The following is a 21,869-nucleotide window of genomic DNA, read 5'->3' on the forward strand; positions in this document are numbered from 1 at the left end:
ATAAATCTGAGTTGGTCATTGCCAAAACAAGCATTAACACAAGTTATGAAATGGATCCAATTTTGTCCCCATCACCTCAAAGCATAAAAAAACAAGTCAGAATATGGGCTGCCATGTGAGCCCATTATTGGCCGGTGGCTCAGAGCCTCTGATGCTCTAGCCCCTCTCACTGACCTGCTAACATTTATAGTTGTAATGGCTTTTTTTATGCCCATGTCATTAACTCAGTGAAAGATTGGAAAGCGAATAGCATGTAGCATTTTTTTTCAGTGGTATTTCAAGTTTATAGCATTATGCTCGGATTTGTCACCTTCCATCATCTTTTTTAAGGGCCTGTACTGTTTTGTGCAAAATGTGCATGTCTCGTGAGGCAGCCCATTTAGGCACCAAGAACGTGAAAATATTTAATATTGTTGCGTAAAAGCTTTGAAGATGTCTTTCCTGTCTAATTATTGGCTCTGTCGCTTGCCAGTCGTCAGTAGTGGATTAGTAAAAAGATTTTTTTATAGCATTTTTTGGAATGGTATAATTGAATAAGGTAATAAAGCTGCTGTTTACTTCAGGATGTTTTACTTTGTTTTCTGATTGAAATACATTTGTACAAAACAGCTTGCATATTCTATGTAAAAAAAAAATATGTACAGTGGAAAAATAGAAAGAGCTCCATTGATTTTATTTAGACAGAGTTAATCCCAAAGAAAAATAAGAAAATAAGATAAGTTTATAAGACAGGCCCCATCCTTTTCTCTCACTTTTCTTTTTCTTCCACCTGCTGCTGCATTATCGCCTGTCTTTGAGCAGCATGCAATAATCTGTCTGGATATCAGTGTGAACTTCAATAAGTGATATATATATATATATATATATATATATATATATATATATATATATATATATATATATATATATATATATATATATATATATATATATATATATATATATATATATATATATATATATATATATATATGTGTGTGTGTGTGTGTGTGTGTGTGTGTGTGTAAAAAAGGCTTATTAGGGTAAAGTCCAGGGCAAATGTTAAGGACCCTGTAAGGATCAATCCTATTGTGCAATGTGGGGAAAAAAAAAGCATACAATACCTTTGTGTAGAATTGGCTTTCCTAGTCACTAACAACTCAACCGCATCCCTCTGTGTCCGCTGCATTTATTTGTTCTTCTGTCTTTTTTTGCTTGGCAAAGCAAGGAACTGAATGACGTTGAAGTAGAAAAATGCTCCCAAGAAATGAACAAAAGAAAAAATAGACACTAGTGTAGGAAACAAGTCAGGAAAACGAGGTGGAGGAGAGAGAGCAACACTTGCAATGCTCAAACAGGCCATCGCCAAGACGCTGATGTAAAACTGGAAGACAAAAAAAAACAAACAAACCGGGGTGTCAATAATGAGACCAGAGACATCAATGGCAACATTTCAAAAACCTTCAGTGGATTTCCACGTACATATGTTATAGCTTCTAAATTTAAATCCATAGTTTAGGAATCTGCATATGTAAGGATAAAGCTAACAAGTCATTTAAAATGAAAATCAGATTTACAATCACGTATTTCAAACCCTAGGACTTTTTTTTTTCTTTTTTTTTTGCAACATTTGTGGGATGTTTCGGAATTTTAATGTCCTGTGCTGTATTCAACAGAGATGGACATATTTTGGAATATATACTTCGGTCTTTGCCTTTGAATTACACTCGAACGTACAGTACTTTTGTATGGTAAATAGGGATGTCGCAAATTCCATGAAATGAGAAGAGATTTTCGGAAATTTCTTAATAAACTGTACTGTCAAATAATGACTAATAGATTTTCATGGTTTCATTTTTTCTATTTATTGAGCAGACAGAGTATGCAAACATGCAAATGTAAACGTAATCGAGCGTTCAAATGGACACAAACTCTCTTTGTGTTTCTGCCAATATTTTACCAAACATTCGTCAACTGCAAAACCAAAAGGGGATTTGAAAGTAATCAAAGCATCTTCTACTTCTCCAGTAGAGCTGCAGCTTTTGAGTATTTTGGAATTCAAATCAAAATGAAAGAAAACATGTATTTAAATACAAAGACATAGGACTATGAATAACACATTTACACTTAATTATGAATGATCAACTATGATTTTGTTTTTGTTTTTTTACAATACCCATGTTTTTTATTTAACAAATAGAAACTGAGATATTAAAAAATTCTTTCACCATAAGTAATGGTCAATGAAACAAAGTGATGACCACAGAACACATTTGAATCAACCTGGTTTCTTCAAAAGTGATCAGTATGAACGGCAACTGTCAGGCTGTCAGCTTTAAAGCAAGGAACATGCATCTATTAAACTGTTAGTTAGCAGCTAATTTATGCTAAATACTGCAATAAACGCTGTCAACAAATGCAGTACAATATATTGTCTGCAATGAGTCATTTTTTTTAGTGCCCTGAATAAGTGGTTGTACATGATTTCAGAACAACGCTATGTTGACTTGCGACTCCTAGCGCAACAGTCCATGAATCAAGTTAGTCATTGCAGCAACAACCTTCCAGGAGCCACTTCAAAATAAAAACATACTTATGGTAAGGTTTATTTTCAAGTTCTCACCACATTTGTCGCCATCTTCGTGTCAAGCAAAGCATTAACAGGCATTTTGTAATTTCGGAAGGTTCCACAAAGGACAGGATCTTGAAGTGCATCTTTTGTGGCAGTCTTTAGTGCTCAAAAGGAATGAATGAAATTGGACGTTCACCAGAAGGAGAGGCGTGGAACTTATTGGTATTGGGTGGTATTTTACTGTAATGTCAGATTTGATTTCACGTGAAAAATAAAGATGGTTTTGCTATAGAAAGTTGTCAGAGTTACAATAAATCAACCACAGAGACGATTAATCTGTGACGCATCATTCATTGAAATCTTGATCGAGGATGCATTCAACGAACAGACATTATCCAGCAATTCTCCAGCATTCAGAGTCACAAAGGACTCAGGCCTATTCGAACAGACTTCAGGGGAAACGTGAACAATATCCCTAATTGGTTGCCAGTTAATTACTGGTCACAAATCAAGTTGGTTGAATGTCTTTCTGGAAACAAATTTTAGGAAGGAGTAGCTAAAATCTAAACACAATCAAGGACCAAGGAACTTGCAAGAAAGGGGTAGCGAAATGGGATTGGCTATGCCGCTGTGTAGAGTAATTGCACATCTAAAGCACCAGGTGGTGCAGTGGCATTCATTGTCAAAGTGTGTGGGATTTCTAAACTTTGGTGTCAACGTTTTCTAGAACACATGAATGACTCTGATGGGGAAAAAAAAAACAGCACAATGTTTTATAACTTTTTCTTTAAGTTAAATATTTGTATAATGGAGTTAATGTTCCATATCAATTCACATTTAGTATTATTTATTTCTTCATTTATTATTAAATAATTCAGTTGGTCAAATGGGTTTCTAGTTTGAATAAAGACTGGCATTTATTTCAGGGACTTTGATGCACTTTAAGCTATTCCCTTATTTCCTTCCTTAACCTGTATAAACCCTGTAAAAAGTGAACATTTGCTATAAGTTGGTTTAAAATGCTTTTTTTGGGGGAGGTATAATTTTAGGTATACGTATACAATTTTCATAGATTATACGCATTTATAATCACCACAGCAAGTGTGGGGGGTGAAATGTTTTGTCTTTTCTTGTGGGTGGGGGCTTTGCAAAAATAATTGAGAAGGGATGAGGAATTGCTTTCAGGGCTCACAGTCAGAACTGTGACGAGGGTAAAAAGAAAGCAATCTCAGTGGGTCAAAGATTATTATCACTTCTAAATGACCTAACTTAATGTTTTGGAACAGTTTTGTAGAAATCTAGAACTTTCCCCCAATATTTTCAAAGGATCGGTGGAATTCAGCCTGAATGACTAAAGGGTTTTTTTAATTATTTTTCGTCACCAGCAAACTCCAGGAAGGGTGTTTCTACCAACTCTATTAATTCTAAAGGCCACTTCACTCTTGGGCACATAACGTCAAACTAGATAGAAATATCTGTGCCCTACTGCAATCCCATCTTCAAGCTCTTCAGTTAACAACTTTGATCTTATGTTTTAGTTTTTGCTCTGACACACATCGTGAGCAACTATATACCATTGCAAGAAAATATGAACTTTTTGGAATTACCTGGATTTGTGCTACAGAATCTGATTTGATATTCAGTTAAGTAGATAAGAAAGTTAGTTAAGAAAGAGATTAAAGTTCCAAAGAAAAAAATGTTTGTGACTGAATGAATGCTGATGAAAAAAAAAAATCTAAATGTTTTTAAAGAGTGGAACAGCAATGCAAAATTATAGGATGCCGATGCACTCATATTTGGAACCATCCCACAGATGTTTTTTTTGCTGCACTGCCAAGAACTGCTTTGTGCCAACTTATTCTGTTTTGTTTTATTGTTTTTGAATCTGTTTTGTGACATGTGCTGTCTGGCTTTTAAAGTGTGAGAGGCGCTATGTAAATACAGTAAAGGCTTGATTGATTGATTGGTAAATTCCTAAACCTACTGTATAGAGCAGGTGTTTCCATTGTGTCGATCCCGGTCGACCGGGGGCCCACCTAGCTACCTCAATCGATCACATGACATTGCACTAAACGGGAAAAAAAAAAAAAAAAAAAAAAAACTTAGCTGAAAAAAAATAATGTCAAATCGTGAAAAATAGATCACAACATTTGTTTGCATCAAATGCTGCTCATGCTGGCAGGTAAAGATGATCAAGTAGCAGATAACTGCCCAATGTCCGTCCCAAACATTGAACAATAAAAAGGACAAAGTAAGTCTAAGGATCAAACTGCATTTACAAGACGTGAGCAAAAACCGACAGACATTAACAAATGTCATAGTAAAATGTATTACAATAGAATAAACGTACATGTAGCATCCATCATCACAAGCACTGATTTACCTGTTCATGTTGGTAGAAAAGTCTTGTTTTGTGTTTGTTTAGTTTCAATATGTCTGTATTGTGCCTCTGCTTGAGCTTCTGAAGTGTTTCGTTTTTCACTTCTTTTATTTCTGATTCATTGTTACCTAATTGTGTATTATTTGACTAGTCACTGGTACAAAGAAAAAAATAGTTTACTTTGTTTTGGGCCTAAAGATAGCACTTTAGAAGGCATTTTAGAAGGTGGGTTATAAAAGCAGATCCCAGGATCTTTGTAAGGACAAATAAGTCTTTTGTCTTCAATTTTTCTGTGAAATAAATTTGACGAATAAAAACATTTGGCCCACAACTTGACTACAGGAAAAAAATGTCCTCCTGAAGGTAGACCATTTGAGAACCACTGCACCATCTAGAGCAGCAGTGTCATGGATGAGTTGGCATAGAGGAAAATCTATTTCCAAGTGAACCTGACCAATAAAATGATGGTACTATTTATATTACTTTAAAACAACTGAATTGATTATTGATTATTATTGTTTTGCTCAAAACAAAACAAGTAAAATATCACTATTAATCATAAAATATTAACATTATTATGATTCATGAAACATTTCAAGTTTTTCATTTATTAAAAAACATTTTTATACTTTACAAAACCATCTCATAGGCCAGATCAAACCCATTTGTGGGTCAGAACTGGCCTGCGACCTGTATGTTTGACACACCTGATTCAGCAGTTATACAATAGGTCAATTCAAAATAACATTTTTAAAATGTTGATGTCGGTTAAAATTAACGACTTCTTGCAGTGGTTCTCATCACCTGCCGCTCTCTCGTGTGCTCACGGAAATAATATCAGCTATACATGAATGAATTACCATATTAAATAGCCATATGCACATAGTTCAAGTGGAGTGAATACAGTAGCAATGAATTACTATACTAAGTAGTATGTGGCATGCGCTGAAGTGAATTTGTTTTTATCTGTGAATTTTTTTGGGAGCAGAATCTTTGTAAATGGATCTCGCAAAGCCGTTTTGGCAGCCCTGCTATAGAGTTTTCTTTTTCATTTCTGTACAACTAATCAGTCTGCTACCAACCAATTGAAACAGAACATTGCATTTTATTCTTACAAAAACTGGCATTTAAAAGAGAAGTTTATTTCATTATCTCATGTTAAACCACCTGACTGACCTTTAAAATAACGTGTGATCCGGAGGGAGAGTGTTCAAAGGACACTGCAGTGACTTTACACACACACACAAAAATAAAAAACAAATAAATTAAGTAATTGGGCTTTCAAGTTACTGTGGTACAATACTACAGTATATGCCAGGTGAGTTCTACTGCAGTGACGTTATTCGAAGCGGTGCTAAAGTCAGAACATTCTGTAATCTATTAATAACACGTCATAACATCATAATTACAGGATATATATTTTTTTGAAAAATAATTATGGTTGATAAATATTAATCACATGACACAGAAAGTCAGGTGGTGAACTGTTCACAGTTCATAACATCAAATTGTCCCAAAATGTCCCAAGTCTGGACAATGGTGAACCAATGATACCCGGACATTCCTGATTGTCTTTTCCAAACGGTTAATGACGTTTAAGCACCACTGGTTTATGCGGTTCCCATGAAGAAAGTATTTATAAAGCCCCCCCCCCAAAGGCCTGGCACCTGAGGCTAAAAACTAACTGTTTGTAATGTGACTATGATTTATCAAACCGAGCAGTAATTTAATTTACCACCAGAGATGCAAACAGCTGATGGTGAGAGTGAGAACACTCCTATGTCTATTTAAGCATTATGACCTGCAGATAAATCAGTGAGTACGGTCGAGGAAACACCTCGTGCCCGCGCCCACCCCGCCTGCCCAAACCCATGAAACCCTATCACCGTCACTGGTGCTCGCTATTTATGCTGCTTGTGTAAATAAATATATCTAGGCAAACGTGTGTTAATGACACACGCTATAAAAAGACACCTTGTCCTAATCTCTGACACTTTACCAGTGCCATTTTTGCTCTGGGTCTGGACCTATAGTCGCTCCAGACACAAACTTATATAAATGATTAAAAATTCTTGCATTGGCAGAAGCTTTTGTTCCCTGGAGATGACAACTTCCACAGAATTAATGTTTTAGCTATATATCCTCATCCCTGCGGTAATGTGACTAATTATTCCATAAAACCCTGGGTGTGGGGGATTTGGTGTACATCAGATCCAGATGGAAATATCTGGATATGAATGCTGTACCCTTGTCTCTTGTATTTTCAGTCAACGCCAAAAGTATTTGACCTCATTTTTTGCACTAGTTTTTTGAAGGACTGTATATCGTCGTCGACTAACTGCATTTGTTTTTGCATTTTTCCACGTATTGCACGAACAGGCTCGTTACTCACAAAATTACAATCGGTTCTCAAAAGGGATTCAATTAAAAGAAAGCACATTAAGGGTACAGTATGTGAGCAGGTATCACAAAATCTAATTAAATGCTTTTTAATGCTCTAACGGGAAGTGTATTTGTTTTCATGTGCAGTTGTGAGCAAATGAATTGGAACTCGAAGCAACTTGCTTAATAAATTGTATTATAGTACTGATATGAGCAAGAAACAAAACAGGTGTAGTTACATGATCTGTCTTCTTGAAGTAGCTGAATATGCCTACATATATTACTACAAATGTATTTTAAGTGTAGTTCTAAAGTTTACATAACGAGACCCATTTAGCACAACACTCAGTTTTAAGAGAAGTCAACCTAGAAATTTTCTTCACAATAAAATGTTCTATATGCCTTCATTAGTCTAAACACACCACTCTGATCAATAGAGTATGGTGAATACGAATTATGCAGCAAAATGCAACCATTTTTATCCATCTCAGGAGACATCAATTTTGCCACGTGCTTTTGACTGAAAATCACATCACAGTTCCTCAGGGCTCCGTAGCAACCAATCACAACCCACAAGTTTTCTGAGTTTGGTCATGTGACAATCACAAGCTGAACCATGATTGTTGGTTACTGGGTCCTGAACAACCGTGATGACATTTTCTGTCAAAAACATGGCAAAATGGCTGTCTCCTGAGAATGATGAAAACGGCTGCATTTTGCTGCTTAAATTCCCAGAAACGTTATATTGTTAGTATTAATAATGCGGTGTTAAGACTAGTGAGTGCACAGAACATAATATAGAAAAGAAAACATTTTGTGAATGACAAACTATTTTCGTCAAAACAGATAAGATAGTAACTGCCGTCTACCGCCATACGTTCTACCAAGCTGTTGGTCGAATTGAATTTCAATTCTTTTGTTATTTTAATAGCAGGTAGCACTAACCTTCCATTTCACAATCCAAGCCAGGTCCATTCTGGGTAGGAACAACAAAAGCTTTTGGTAGGCTTCCATGGTAAGTTCATCTGAAATGAGCTCCAATGCCGACAATAAGTAGGTGCTGAAGAAGAGGAAGCCTAGCGAAGTCAAAACAAATGGCACCAGAAGACCATCCTTCAAAAACAGAGGCAGCATGCTGCAAAAGAAAACAAGGGGTGGAAAAAACACACAAAGGTGATTTTTATATTTTTCTTTTTAAACCTGTACATTGATGCCCAATATGCATTACATATGTACACGTAGTATTTCATTAGGTTCAAAAATATCAAGCGTACGGCAACAATATATCACATTTTTCCCCAGAGAGAGATAACTATGACATTTATACAAAGCTTATCTTAGGTTAGAGGATGACCATGGGCAAGAACAACAGTTGACTCATACTAAATCGCACAACACCCCAACTATCAAAAACTTCTCAATTCACAGCCACTCATTCTTTTTCTTTCTGCAAACAGAAAAACGCATCATTCAACAGTTAAACATTTTAGAAACACATAATCAATTTAAACAGACTGGTTACATTCTGTCCTTTCCGCGTTCAACTCATGCATTCATTCAGTCAATTATGCAAACAAAAGATGTATTTTTTAGATAATAGAGCCTGGAGAGGATGCACATTAAGCCCATGTCAGACTGTACTGAGAAACTAGAGAATGACCTTCTGTCCCTATACAATGCACACTTAGACAGCAGGCATTCTGACTATGTAGGGTAATCCCCATGTATCCTTATACTAAACCACACACACAACAATTACTGCTGCCGGAAGAATTTAACAACAGCTGGTGAAAGTTGAGGAAGCACCTGAAGCACTACTTGTCTTTCCCAAAGCAGTCCTAACCTTAACTCAACCAACTTGCTGACATTTTAAAGAGTATTACCATGACATTTGTCATTTGATAGTTATAAGATTAGAGACAATAAAAGCCTGGAAGAAAAACCGTTAAACCATATGTGAAAATGAACTGACAGCTTTATATTGTATGTATTGATAACTTTGTACTGGGTCATTAGGCATTAACTTTTGCAATGAATGACACCATATTATTTATACAGTGTTTTTACAGTGCCGCTTACATTTAAGAAAATCAGTGACCTTGACTCAAGGTTTGGCGTTTTGCTTTTGAGTGGAGGTCTCAAAATAATGGATTGAGATTAATTAATTACAGTAATAATTGAAGTATTATTTATTAATTAATTAAAAAAAAATAATAATTAAAGGGCTTGGTGGCGCAGTGAATAGCACGTCCGCCTCACAGTTGGAGGGACCAGAGTTCGATTCCACCTGGCACCGGAGTTCCTGTGTAGAGTTTGCATGTTCTCCCCGAGCCGGCGTGGGTTCTCTCCGGGTACTCCGGCTTCCTCCCACACACTCAAAACATCCATGCACGGCAGCTGAATTGGACATATTAAAGTTCAGGGTATCCCCCACCTACTGACCAAAGCCAGCTGGGATAGGCACCAGCAAGCCTGCGACCCTTGTGAGGATAAGCGGCTCTAGAAAATGGATGGATGAATATTGATAAGAGGGAGTTCGCCTACCGCAGAAGCAACTCAGGTTTTGTGTGCCACATAAATGCAAAGCACCCAGCTGTAACTGCAGCCACACCTAACGATAGCAACAAAGACGTAGTTTGTAACGAGCAATCACAAATTTCTAGACTCGAGAACACCCTATGTTTGAGCAAGAAAGGGCAATGTTTTATTTTAAAATTATTTTCATATTCCTATTACAAAAGGAAACAGGACAATTCCTCCTGTTGAAAGTAAAAGTTGCAGTCAGGACCGCACCAAACGATAAAGGATTACAACTGCATCTGTTAAAGTCTGTTAAAAAAAAGAAGTCACTGACAGTAGTTTTGTTGTTGTTGTATATCAAACTTTTGATCTGCCACAATAAAACAATACATCTAAACAAATAATATTAAATTTTGAGTGAGATCAACATGGTATTATTAAGATAAACTAATTGACAATCTTACTGAAATAATATCTCTTTTTTGATCTATGATCATCAACAATACGAACTAAACACAACTGCATCTACTCATGCAGTAGGTTTAAAAAGAGAGAGTTTGAGTTACCTGAATGTAGAAACTTGCAGAAACCAAATGGACATCAGTGGAAGGTCATTCAGGAAAAGACAGACGGGCCTAGAAAAGAACCATAAATGGCTTGTCAACAATATCAAACAGACTATAAAGTAGAGGGGATTTGAGGCCATGTTGGGTCAGCATCAAATGTATGTGTGCGCCACCCACACACGGTCACATTGGTCACTCCTCACACAGCAGTTGCCTTTTGCTCAGATTTATTGCAATAGTTAAGAACCAGTAGGTCTTTTATCCAACAAAATCATTTCCTCCAAGAGTTACATCAGGACGGGCAATATTTTGACATGACTTTACAATGTTAAATTAATGTCTGGGTGCTTGATCAGTGTTGACAAGTGACTTGTATCCTCATATGCTCTGAAGGGGGCACTTTCCACCGGCAATGATCCCATAATTACTGTCAGTGCTCTTTGCCGATCCTGTTACAGTCCAATAATTGATCCTGCGCAAACAACGCCTGAGCTGCTGCCTTCCATTCTTTCCTGATCCCTGAACATGCATTACTGATTGATTTATGGGAACAGGTGGTAGATATAACTCAATAGTTAATAAAGCAACAATCTACCCTCATCAAGATTAATACGCAATCCCAGATCTAAGAACCAAATCCCCTGCCCTCAATCATACCCATGGCCTTACCCATACCTTTATATAGTAGTCAGGAAAAGCACATGTTTACAAACAGTGCACCTTTGATAGTGAAATGAATGCAAGTCAAACATAATGACTTGTCACATAGTGACTTGCATTCAACAATGATAAATTCAGTGTGATGGCAGAAGCAAAATTCTGTTATTTAACAAGATCAAATATAAGAATGTTATTGCTTTGCAGCTCTTGGCTGATGAGTGACAAACTGATATTTTTGCTGTACTCACAATGATGCCAAGAGAATGGACTTCTCATGGACATGGTACGAGAAGAGGAAGAACCCCAAAGATGAGTTGACCTAAAAACGAAGCATATTTTGTGTTATTATTCTAACTAAATTAATCTTAACAGCATATAGTAATGAGATTAAAAACATGTAGCAGATCTTATTGCACCTAACATTAAGACACATTCAATGACAGGAACTGCTAAAAGAAATGAATGGGAAAACCCTTAGCAGTAGGCTGTGCTAATGTGTGCTTTAATCACTCACCAAGGCAAGTTTAAAGTGCCAGAATGTAGGTTTTGTAAACACTCTGATACAGGATGGCAGGACTGCCAGGACGGTGAAGGCCAAACTTGAATAAAGCACAAAAACATTTGATGAGCTTGCTTATGCTTGATTCTAAAAAGAAAAAAAACAAAAAAAAACCAACCTCCTACTACTTAGAAAAAAAACAATCAAGGAGCACACAATGTAGTAAGACCTTATATAAAAACAAGTCACAACGGTATTTAATATTTAAGTGACCGGCCTGAACATATTAAATCACAGTTTCCAGGTTAATCCAAAAATGGCCAGACTATTTGAGCGCACATCCCTTCCATGCCATATAGTCAGGACCAACTTATTTATTGAGTCAATTTGACCCACCTTTCTGGGATTTTTTAGAAGTTGATGTAGAAACTGACCCATTTTTTTGGGTTGTTTTGCACAAAACAAAGCAGAAAAAATGGGTCAAATTGAGCTAAATATTGGGCCAGTCCTTTTTTGACCCATAATTCTGTTGTTTTCAAACCCAGATGTTTTTAGAGCGTGGCAAGCACTCAAAGAACATGTAAGCGCCACACAGGAAGACCAAGACTTAAACACGTCAAATCTAAACAATGAACAAACTGATCCCTCTAGTCACTCGTAATTGCACTTCAGGGAATGCATGGAATTTGAACACTATCTGCTGGTATCTGCAAATCAAATGTAATACTTTTTAATGCTGTGACAAGAACAACACATTTCTGAATTAAGAGCAAATGAATTGGAACATGAAACAACGTAATGCTTAATTGTGTTATAGTGATTCCTTTGCAAATATTGTATGGCTTGATTTTGTTCAATTTGATACAGTCAAGCATTGTCATTCGTGATGCATTTTTCTGACAGACATGCCAAAAATAAAACAGATGATGTTACACTATCTACATATCTTCTGGAGTTACTGTAATGCAGTTCCAGAGTTTAATTAATCAGACACAGAAAATATTGTGCTTTGTTTTTAAGTATTTTTTTTTAATCTATAAATGCATTTCTCACGATTGGGGGTACTATTTCATAGGGGCTCCATTATTGAGAAAGTTTGTAAACCACTGCTTTAGTTTACAAAAAAGCTTCTTGCTACATTGACACAGTTTAGCCCCTCTCAGGGGACCATTAGTTTAACCCTTCAATTGTCACCTTCTGAGTGGGGGCCGGGTGGAGCAGCAGAGGAGAGGGTGTTGAGAGATCAGTCAGCAGGTTTAAGGCGTCAGTGTAACAATGCCTGTGTCCAAATGTGTTGCACTATTCTCAACAGAGTTCATTATTCATGGTTTCCACCATTTTGTCGGGGTTTCTGAATGTCTTAATGTACCTGTGCGTCCTCGCAATCATGACAGGTGTGGTGGTCACATGAGGTGACGCGACAAGGAGAAAGTAGTGATCGAGCTGTTTTAAATCACTAAACAGAATGAGGGAACTACTTTAGTGCTACATGAAGAGTGCATGACCAGGGATGCACATAACTGGTACGCATGCGCGACAGACATCAATGATGCGTCACGCCACATGCTTCACTTAGTGCATTTGCGTACCCTAGCTAACCTTTATCCATAACAACAACCAAGCGTGAACTGAACATTTTTTTTCCCTGAAAAGTGGTTCCAAGATGTGCTGTGGCTTGATTTACTGCTAATGTCCTCAGCTGGTAAACAAAGCAGATGCGTTTGATATATGGTTGAGATTTTTCAGTCATTCTTTATTTGACGTGCATGAAAAGAGCGTGTGAATTTAGCTCAACTTATGGCTGACATACATGCTAATCGAGAAGCAATAGCTAATTGCCCTCTTGCTCTGTGGCAAGACAAACTGCAGGAAAAACGCAAGCTATATGTAATACTTTTCTCCTCTTTCATGAAGCAAAGCACACGTGTCATGTGTCCTCCTATTCTGAAGATATTTGTTTGTTTATTGATGTGGCTTGGACTAGCTCTCTGGGTTGAAAGAAAGAGATGGCTTATGTTGTCACTTTACAGTTGCCAAAAAATGTATCACTGACTTCCTCGGAATAATTAAACTGGGTCCCTAACAAACCACGCAAACCATAACTGATGGACTTATGACTTTTTGAGGACACAGGCATGTGAACGGCACTGAGAAGGACATTGAGGAAGACTATTATGAGGGACCTTACCAAATATGTCCTTGTACTTATGTGAGTAACCCACGAAAAAAAATGACGTGCACCCCTGTGCATGACTATATAATATAGTGAATAAGGAGCTGGGGGATAAGAATTGAGACACAGACATTGTGTTTGCAGAATAAACTGTGTGCCACAGTTGTTTAAAAAAACTGTGAAAGTCTGACATGGTGGAACTCGAGTAATTCAGTACATTCACTGTCTACAAGGATGCGCGTCTTATTAGTAAGCGTGGTGCTTTGCAATCCAGAAGGACGCAGATAGTGTTTCACAGCTGATTTGTTCGTCCTACTCAGTACACCAATGCAGAAGCATTTAGCAAAGCAAGCTGTGCCAAAAGACAGAAGTGTTTTTCATTTGTTTGAAATTCACAACAGTCAAAGAGGTCCAACTTTATCCCAGGACTTAGCAGCCTGGCAAAAACATGTTCATGCAGTGAAGATAGTCCTATATTTAGAGTGATAGGTTATTTAAGCACAGTCGTCCATGGCACAACTGTTAGATCAACTGTTTCCTCCAAGTGATTTACAGGACCTCGGATTTGGTTCCAAATAGCAAAAACTCCAAATAGCATTTACCTACTGTATAATATAGATCTGCCTTATATTTAAAAAAAACTAAGATGCAATTTAAGCTTCTATAACTTTTGCTTTGGCTACAAATGTCACAAGCCTCAGTATCTCCAAGATCGACCAAAGCGCTTGTCACCACATTTCTAAAAACAGCGTTGACTTCGTGTTCAGAAGGTCCTCACAAGATGTTTCTAGCCCCCTAGATCACACTGTTCACACCCTTAGGCAGACTCTGTTTTCTTACTGCTTCAAACTGAAAGGCGGAACCACAACAGAGGATGAAGAAAACCAAACAAATAACACACACACACACACACACACACACACACAAAGAAAAAATACAGAAAGGCAATGAAAAGGCAGCAATTATTTTTAAAAATTGGGAAATTACCAGAGGTAGAGTTGGGAGTGACTGGACAGAATGGATCGGATCTTTATCAGGACGTTCAAGCTGCACCATGTGTTGGCCACCTTATCCTGTCCACATGCACACATGGTTAAACGAGAAGTGATGACATCCAAACTCATCGTCATCAAACACATCAGACAATAAACACGTAACTACATAAAATCATGCATAACCATTCATTATTGTATGTTTATATCATGTTATACTGTTTTGACGTGTGCCGTTATGTTTGTACAAGTGCAGTCATAACTCTGAATTCTGAATTTTATAAATTTACATGTTGAGCAACTTTCCTGATAAATGTTCCCTGAGGCATTTCTAGGAGACAGTTCCATGGGACTTATCCGAGGTGTGGCAGGTAGCACACTGTCAGCATGGGACTTACTTGTAAATTCAGAAATACAAGGTTAAAGGTCAGACTATAATAGTTTCTGCATAACCAGCAGATCTAGACCGCAAGACACAACCTAACTGACTGTGCTCAAAGTTGTAACATTTTCAATCATCCATCTCTCCATTTCTCAACCACTTGTCCTCACAAAGAAATACCTGTACATATTTATGCAATTTGAAAAGCCAAGCTCAAACACAGTGTTAGTTGTTTAGCTTGCTCTACCATCACAAAGCAAGACCCCATATTTAGTAGTTTTCTTCAACAGTTGTATTTTACAGGGAAACGCATTTACTTTTTAAAAAGCCATAGCCGTCTTTGAAACAAACACTTTTTTTAATGTGACGCTTTTACATTAATTCCAAGATTTTACTCGAGTCAATACTGCACGTGTTACAAGCTTTGCAGAAAATAGTTCAAAGAAAATGCTATAATATGACACAACAATGAGACTAGACTACATTATATTGGCTTTATTACTTCTCTAGTCTGGTTTGGTTTCGGGCCATGACCAGAAATCTGGTTTCTGGCCTATTTCTGTCTCCCTTCCATGCTACAGCTGCTCACGGCACAGCTGTGTGGACCCTCATGTTAGCCCTGTCAGCATTGGGCTATTCAATGTTATGCTGTCGTCCCGCTGCAAATAACCTCCATGGGAATGTTCATGAATGCCACCTAAAGGCAACACATGAATGGCAAAGTGGGGGTGGTGGACGGCGGGGGGCAATTCCAAATCTCTGTCACCTATAGGCTATGCGTGTATGTCACAGAGCATTTGGTGCCATTTTTGTGAGCAGGGGGGCAACCTGAGACAGAAGAATGTAGTTCAGTGGGTAAACTTACAACTGCTCCCACCCAGTAGTCGCCACAAGCACCAGCCACCGCTCCTCCCTTTCCCCCTTCTCACCCTGTTTCCTTACCCTGACCTGAGTGTATACCTATGCTCACAATTTCACAACTAGTTCAAGAGAGTGTGTCCCAGTAACCTGTCATGTTGTCATCACCTTGTGTTTATTGAACAAATCCAGTTAGCGAGTCAGCGGACGCCCCTTTTTGGCCCTGTTCAAGCATCACGGGTACATTTTTAAAACCGGTGATTAATACGTGCGTCACTTGTCATCAATCATCAGCAGCTATTTTCCCCCACCGATTGTCTTTATGGGAGCCTATTGTGAATTTTGGCTACTAGAATAGTTTTTACATAAGGGCAGGAAAACTTCTCTCTCACATCTGTGACACCTGACAAAAAAAAAAAAAAAGAAATCAAACATACTTTCACATCTTGATCTCACAACACAAACAAACAAACATTTTCTTTTTCAACAGCCAAATAAAAATGGACTTTGTCCGTTTATTCGATCCCAAATATATATTTATGTAATTTTCACGAGCCTAGACCTTTACTCCCATGTATTTTTTTTTTCAAGTATTAGGGCAAAGGAGGGTCTGAAAATGGCAGGCACTGAATGTGTCAACTGTAATACCATCTGAGTTGGAGAACTGACCCAAGAGTAAGTGTACAACAATGCTGCCGCGCAATAAAAAAAAAACAAAACAAAAAAACAGACCATTAAATCTGAACAAACGTATGAATTTATAGACTTCCATTATATATACAGTAGACTGTCCATTAGTTCATTCAATCCCAAAATACCAATATCCCAAATACCAAATTTTATGTATCTTTGATGAGTCGAGACTTTTATTATCTTGTATTTATTTTTTGGAGTATAAAGGAGAAGGAGTGAAAATGGCTGGCACTGAATGTGTCAAAAGTAATACCTCATTTGATTTGGAGAACTGACGCAAAAGTAAGTTGTACAACAAAGCTGTCGTGCAAAAAAAAAATCAGACCGTTAAATCTGAAACCTTCACTTTTCAATTGTTTTACGTTTCCCAGAGACAGCATGAAACATCTCCTGACTTTTCCAAGATTCAATTCTTCTTATCTCTGATTGGCACTGAAAGACTTAACAGTGTTTGCCATGCATTGAGGATGAAACCGCTTGAAAGGCACGCAGAGGCTTCGCTTGACCTTAATGAAAAAACATCCTTCAAATTATTATCACCACACCCATGACATCAGGACTTAAATTCATTAGTTATAAAATGTCATTCCCTGGAAAACGTCTAACCGTGACTAATATCTGAGCCAATTTATTAGCTCAACTATCATCTCCCACTTATTTCTTTGAACAGCTTATTTGAGCTGCAAGCCACAATTCTTAGACAAGTGTACAAATGTTTTCTTGAAATGAAGATTAGATCTCTCGCATTTTTCCGTCTAACTGATAATTCAACTACTGTACCTCAAACATGCCTCGGGCCACGGGGAAGATTCTCCTGAGCACCTGCAAGGTCTGAGCTGGGTCAGACAAAAAGGGCAACCAGCAGAGAGCAAACGTCCCCAACACCGTAGCCGCGACTCTCAGTAGCATCAACAACCTACGTTGAGGATCACAAAAAGCATTCGTTAAAAACAATGAAAAAAAAGAGCTTTGTCGAAAAATGAAATATGAATGTCTTTCACACATTTACAATGGCTTCTCTAAATCAAAATGTTTATTTGGCATGTCCTCGCTCAAGAGATATGATCTCCTGTTTTTGGAATGCAGTGAAAGCCATGCATCAGCTGAGTCTTCAGTGTAGGTCAGAGACCCTGCAGTGATCTTGTCAGCTGTAGCTGGGAAACTGCTGCACACGGGCATAGCTAAAAAGTTTGGGCATAGCTAGAGTGTCATCTGGACATATCTTTCCACTAACCCTTCTAATCCGCCTCTCCGTTTGCTTTAAATGCCCTTGGAACATTGTTACTAGATAATAGAGCCAAGTAACAACATCCTACCTTTATTATCTTAATCATTCTGTGATTCTCTGCTTTCCTTACATGTAACAGAGGTTGAATTAATGTGATGGAAAAATTAGAAATGACTAAACTGAGGTTTGTCAGTTGGGTGATGACGTGAATGGAGGACAACAAAAACCAAAGTGACATGCTGTAGTCATCTCTGTCACAACGTGGTATACACTCACCCCTGTCCTCTTAGGTTCCTTTTGACACACTTTCCCAGGAGGTAGCTGAAGAACGGTAGAGCATGGTAGAGCTCCATCTGTTTGTAGTTGAGGGCCAAGGAGAAGGCCAACGAGCCCAGTCCATCCCAGCCCAGTCCCAAAGCCAAAACAGCCCACAGGGCAAATCCCAGGCTCACTGCATTGTACCTTGTACTGTTAAGGTCAAAATTGTCATCAGAAAGCATTTATGTCATGGCAAAATGTCATGAAGTAAACGATGCATTTTTATGTGTGTCAAACAGATTAAAACATTTGCTTTATCAATAAAGTGTTTTATTGCTATGAATATTTTTAGAAGTGATGATCTTCTCCAGGTTATGTGACTTTGGAAGGAATAATATCCTGATATGCAAATTTGGCAGTGCGGTGGACGTGATTTAATTACATTAAAATGAGTACACTTATCACAATCTTTCTATGAACAATTCACTTTACAGGCTGACTTATATACAGCATTTTCTTTGCATACCATACAAAACCTGATCACATACACGAAAGCATGCAAGTAGACACATCAGAGTAAAGGTTGAACAAACGGTGCCTCACCTCTCTATCAGACAGACTACAGCCTGTAGGCGGGGTACACCGCGAATGCCAGCCAATCCCAGGACACACATAGACAAACAAGCATACGCACTCCCAAACACACCTCAAGGCAATGGAGATCCAAAATTGAGTTTGCATGAGTTTCTCGCTAAATTGGGTCTGCTCTGGTTACTCTGTCTTTCTTTGACATTCCAAAACCATCAAAGTAAGTTAAAGACTCTAAATATTCCATAGGTGTGAATTGTTATTTGTCTATATGCACCTTATTTTTGACTGACAACCAGTCAAGGGTGTACTCCTCCTTGAGAAAATAGTCAGTTGCGATTGGCTGATAGGTGAGAGATAAATCTGAATATTCTATATCTTTGTCATCAGGCAAACAAAGTAACACACTAACACAACACAAAAACAGGATACTGGAAGTGACCATAGTCAATAAGTAGTAGTCCTGGATAGATCAGAAAGCACAGTAGAGTAGAAATCTGCAGAGGGGAAAAATGAATAAATAAACATTTTAATTATATGTATGTTCAATTATACTCATAATTGCTTCAGTAGATCTTCAACTCAAATGCTGATGAACATTAATGTTCCACACAACATAGAGAAGAAGATTATGTGATTGGATAATGGATGAAGACACCAAAACACTCTAAAATCGCTATTGTTACCTGTATTAACTGTATAGGTAAAGCAGATTAATATACAATGTTGTTCACATAAAAATATCTTTGAACAGTGACAGTTGTCTCAGCTCATTCAAACCCACTAACTCACCTATTGTGATGCGTAATATATATATATTTTGTGTGTAAAAAAATCATAGGTCTAGTGATCACTATTAAATTACACTTGCAGATGGCGCCGTCATGTTTCTTTTAGCTACGGAAAGCGAAGGAAGAAAGCTTTTTTGGACGTAACTCAAACCATGTTTTGGATGTCAGTTTGTATATTTATTGTGCCTGGATCGCTGTTCTGCATTCTACTCGACTGGGTAAGGGTTGTGTTTGCGTATAGACAAATGTGGAAGTGTTGGATTTTCGCATTGGAGCCTCGTACTGTGCTCGGCTTGTGTCAGTTGTCATGTGTCAGTGTCAACAGATTTCCCACCTGCAGCTATGGCCTCCTTGTTTATGTCCGCAGAATCCCGGGATAACTTACTGCTGCTGACAAATTGTGTAGATACCGCTTTATTGGCACTAAAACTTGAAAATGGTATTGCTCATTTGGCATATGCTTCCAAAGTATGGTCTCTCTGAGACACTGTAGTGCGCGTGCTCCCTTCACATAACATCAGTAAATGCCAATTCTTAATTTTACACAATGCGGCTTTCGGACAAACAATTTGGCTCTGAGTCAAGGGAAACTAAAACTCTCAGTTTACACTGCAATAATGGACAATTTGCCGTACATACTGCATTATCTTTAGGTCTATTTCTGTTAATGCTAACAGGAACACTGTGTCTTACCTTTCTCTTAATACTTCCTTCAATCAGCCATAAACAATAAAATACAACAGCAGGAATGTACAGGAGGAGATCTGCAATGAGCACTGAAACAGAGAAAGGAAACACAGCACAACAGAACTTTCAGAGCAAGCATCTATCCTTGCATCCCTTAAAAATGGATTATATTAATACAAGTTATTGTATATTCTTACAAATGTCAAAGTGGATCTTATACAATTGTGCTGGTTAGTGTAGATGGTGGATTTGCTGTCATTTTTCACCTGATTACTGTACCTGTCGTTCTCATAAATAACTTGTGGGTTGCACTTTCATAACCTCTGGATTTGTGAAGCTGCACCCATTCAGGATTTATTACACTGGCACTGTAATGTAAAATAAATACTTTGTTGTTAGATTGGGGGCCGGGAGGGGGGGGGGGGGGGGGGGGGGGGTCAAAACAACTAAATTTTTAACAAATTCCGAATTCAAAAGTTCTTGGTAATATTGTTAGAGGGGTGTTCATCACAAAGAGGAGTTACTTACATATGAGCACAAATGAGGCTGTGATAGGCAGTCAGAGGAGGATAGTCAAGACCCCAGTAATTCAAATCATTTTCTTTGGTATTAAAATACCTGGAGGAGGGCAAGAACCGATGTATAACCTTTGATATGATAACCATCACATAATATTAATAAAATGAGTAATCAACACATACTAAGTCAATGCAAATGAGTTATCGGAACCAAAACGAACTTTAGTCTTTAACGGTCATTTGGACTGATGCAAATGCATTTTCAGCAATTACAAGCACAGCGTGAACGATGACGAGTGAAATAGCAACAGTGTGACCTGCAAGCCATGAGGTACAGTATCTCGATCTGCATTAACGTATGATGTATATAAGTGTACACAAGGCGTCTGACCATTCATGCACTGGAAGATTGTAGGTTATTTCTTGCCAATGCCTCTGTGCTTCATAGTCGCCAAACATTGGTGCTTTTCCCGCTCCTGAAAACATACAGTCAGTTTTACGAATGGGAAACAGGTAAACAAGTTCAACGCACTGGTTTAGTTAAACACACGAGGTATTACAAGCAACATTATGAAATCGTGGACTGTATTTGAATACGTTATGATCATCTGAGTTATACCGATTAGACTATACAAAACGAAGTTTGGTTATTTTAATTGACGGAAATGAATATCTTTACAAATAGTCTTCCTACCGGAATAAGAATTTAAGGAAACTCCGCATCTCACGACGACGCCGATTAAAACACATATTGAAACAATACACCAAGTCTGCATAATTCCTAAAAGGTAGATTTAGCTTTTGTGGGAATAAAAACTACCTAGAGCCCATTCAAACATTGTTTTAAGACAGCGTGCATTTCCTGTTCACGTCATCGATGGAGACGTCGTTACAAGATCTTATTGGTCAATGGTTGCGGGCTACGACATCCAAACGTAAGAGACGTTCAAATACTGTAAGAATTATCAGAGTTTCAATCGACGGTTATTAGAAAGAATGATTCCGAAAGTTACTCTTACCAATGTTAATTTTGCTATTTTTTTAAAGTGTTAGTTTTTTTTTGCATTGAATTGTAGGCTGACATGGTGGAATAGTCTTTGTGAATAAATTTTGAGGGTGGAAATTCTGTATTTTTTTAATTAA

General features: G+C 37.7%; 1 protein-coding gene across 1 annotated transcript; it reads right to left on the minus strand.

Annotated features, from left to right (window-relative positions):
- Positions 1 to 989: 989 nt before the first annotated feature.
- Positions 990 to 21,584, minus strand: alg6 (ALG6 alpha-1,3-glucosyltransferase). Its single transcript, XM_088425798.1, has 14 exons — positions 21,421 to 21,584; positions 21,118 to 21,202; positions 20,737 to 20,826; positions 20,488 to 20,576; positions 20,215 to 20,297; positions 19,163 to 19,227; positions 18,161 to 18,346; positions 17,437 to 17,572; positions 14,719 to 14,804; positions 11,574 to 11,658; positions 11,308 to 11,378; positions 10,400 to 10,468; positions 8,259 to 8,448; positions 990 to 1,363 (listed from the first exon to the last, which is right to left on the minus strand). The coding sequence occupies exons 1-14, from the start codon at positions 21,500 to 21,502 to the stop codon at positions 1,169 to 1,171; spliced, it is 1,512 nt and encodes a 503-aa protein (XP_088281924.1). The 5' UTR covers positions 21,503 to 21,584; the 3' UTR covers positions 990 to 1,168.
- Positions 21,585 to 21,869: the final 285 nt, after the last annotated feature.

Source organism: Hippichthys cyanospilos, chromosome 10, assembly GCF_059441005.1.
Source record: "Hippichthys cyanospilos isolate Australia breed blue-spotted pipefish chromosome 10, RoL_Hcya_1.0, whole genome shotgun sequence".
Classification (NCBI taxonomy): domain Eukaryota; kingdom Metazoa; phylum Chordata; class Actinopteri; order Syngnathiformes; family Syngnathidae; genus Hippichthys; species Hippichthys cyanospilos.

Excerpts from the sequence above, each read along its gene's own strand:
- alg6 (XM_088425798.1), bottom strand. The coding sequence starts at position 21,502 with ATGCAGACTTGGTGTATTGTTTCAATATGTGTTTTAATCGGCGTCGTC. Across the intron at positions 21,203-21,420 it reads TTCCTTAAATTCTTATTCCG|GAGCGGGAAAAGCACCAATG; the intron begins GTAGGAAGACTA and ends GTATGTTTTCAG. Across the intron at positions 11,659-14,718 it reads CACTCCCAACTCTACCTCTG|TTTGGCCTTCACCGTCCTGG; the intron begins GTAATTTCCCAA and ends GCTTTATTCAAG.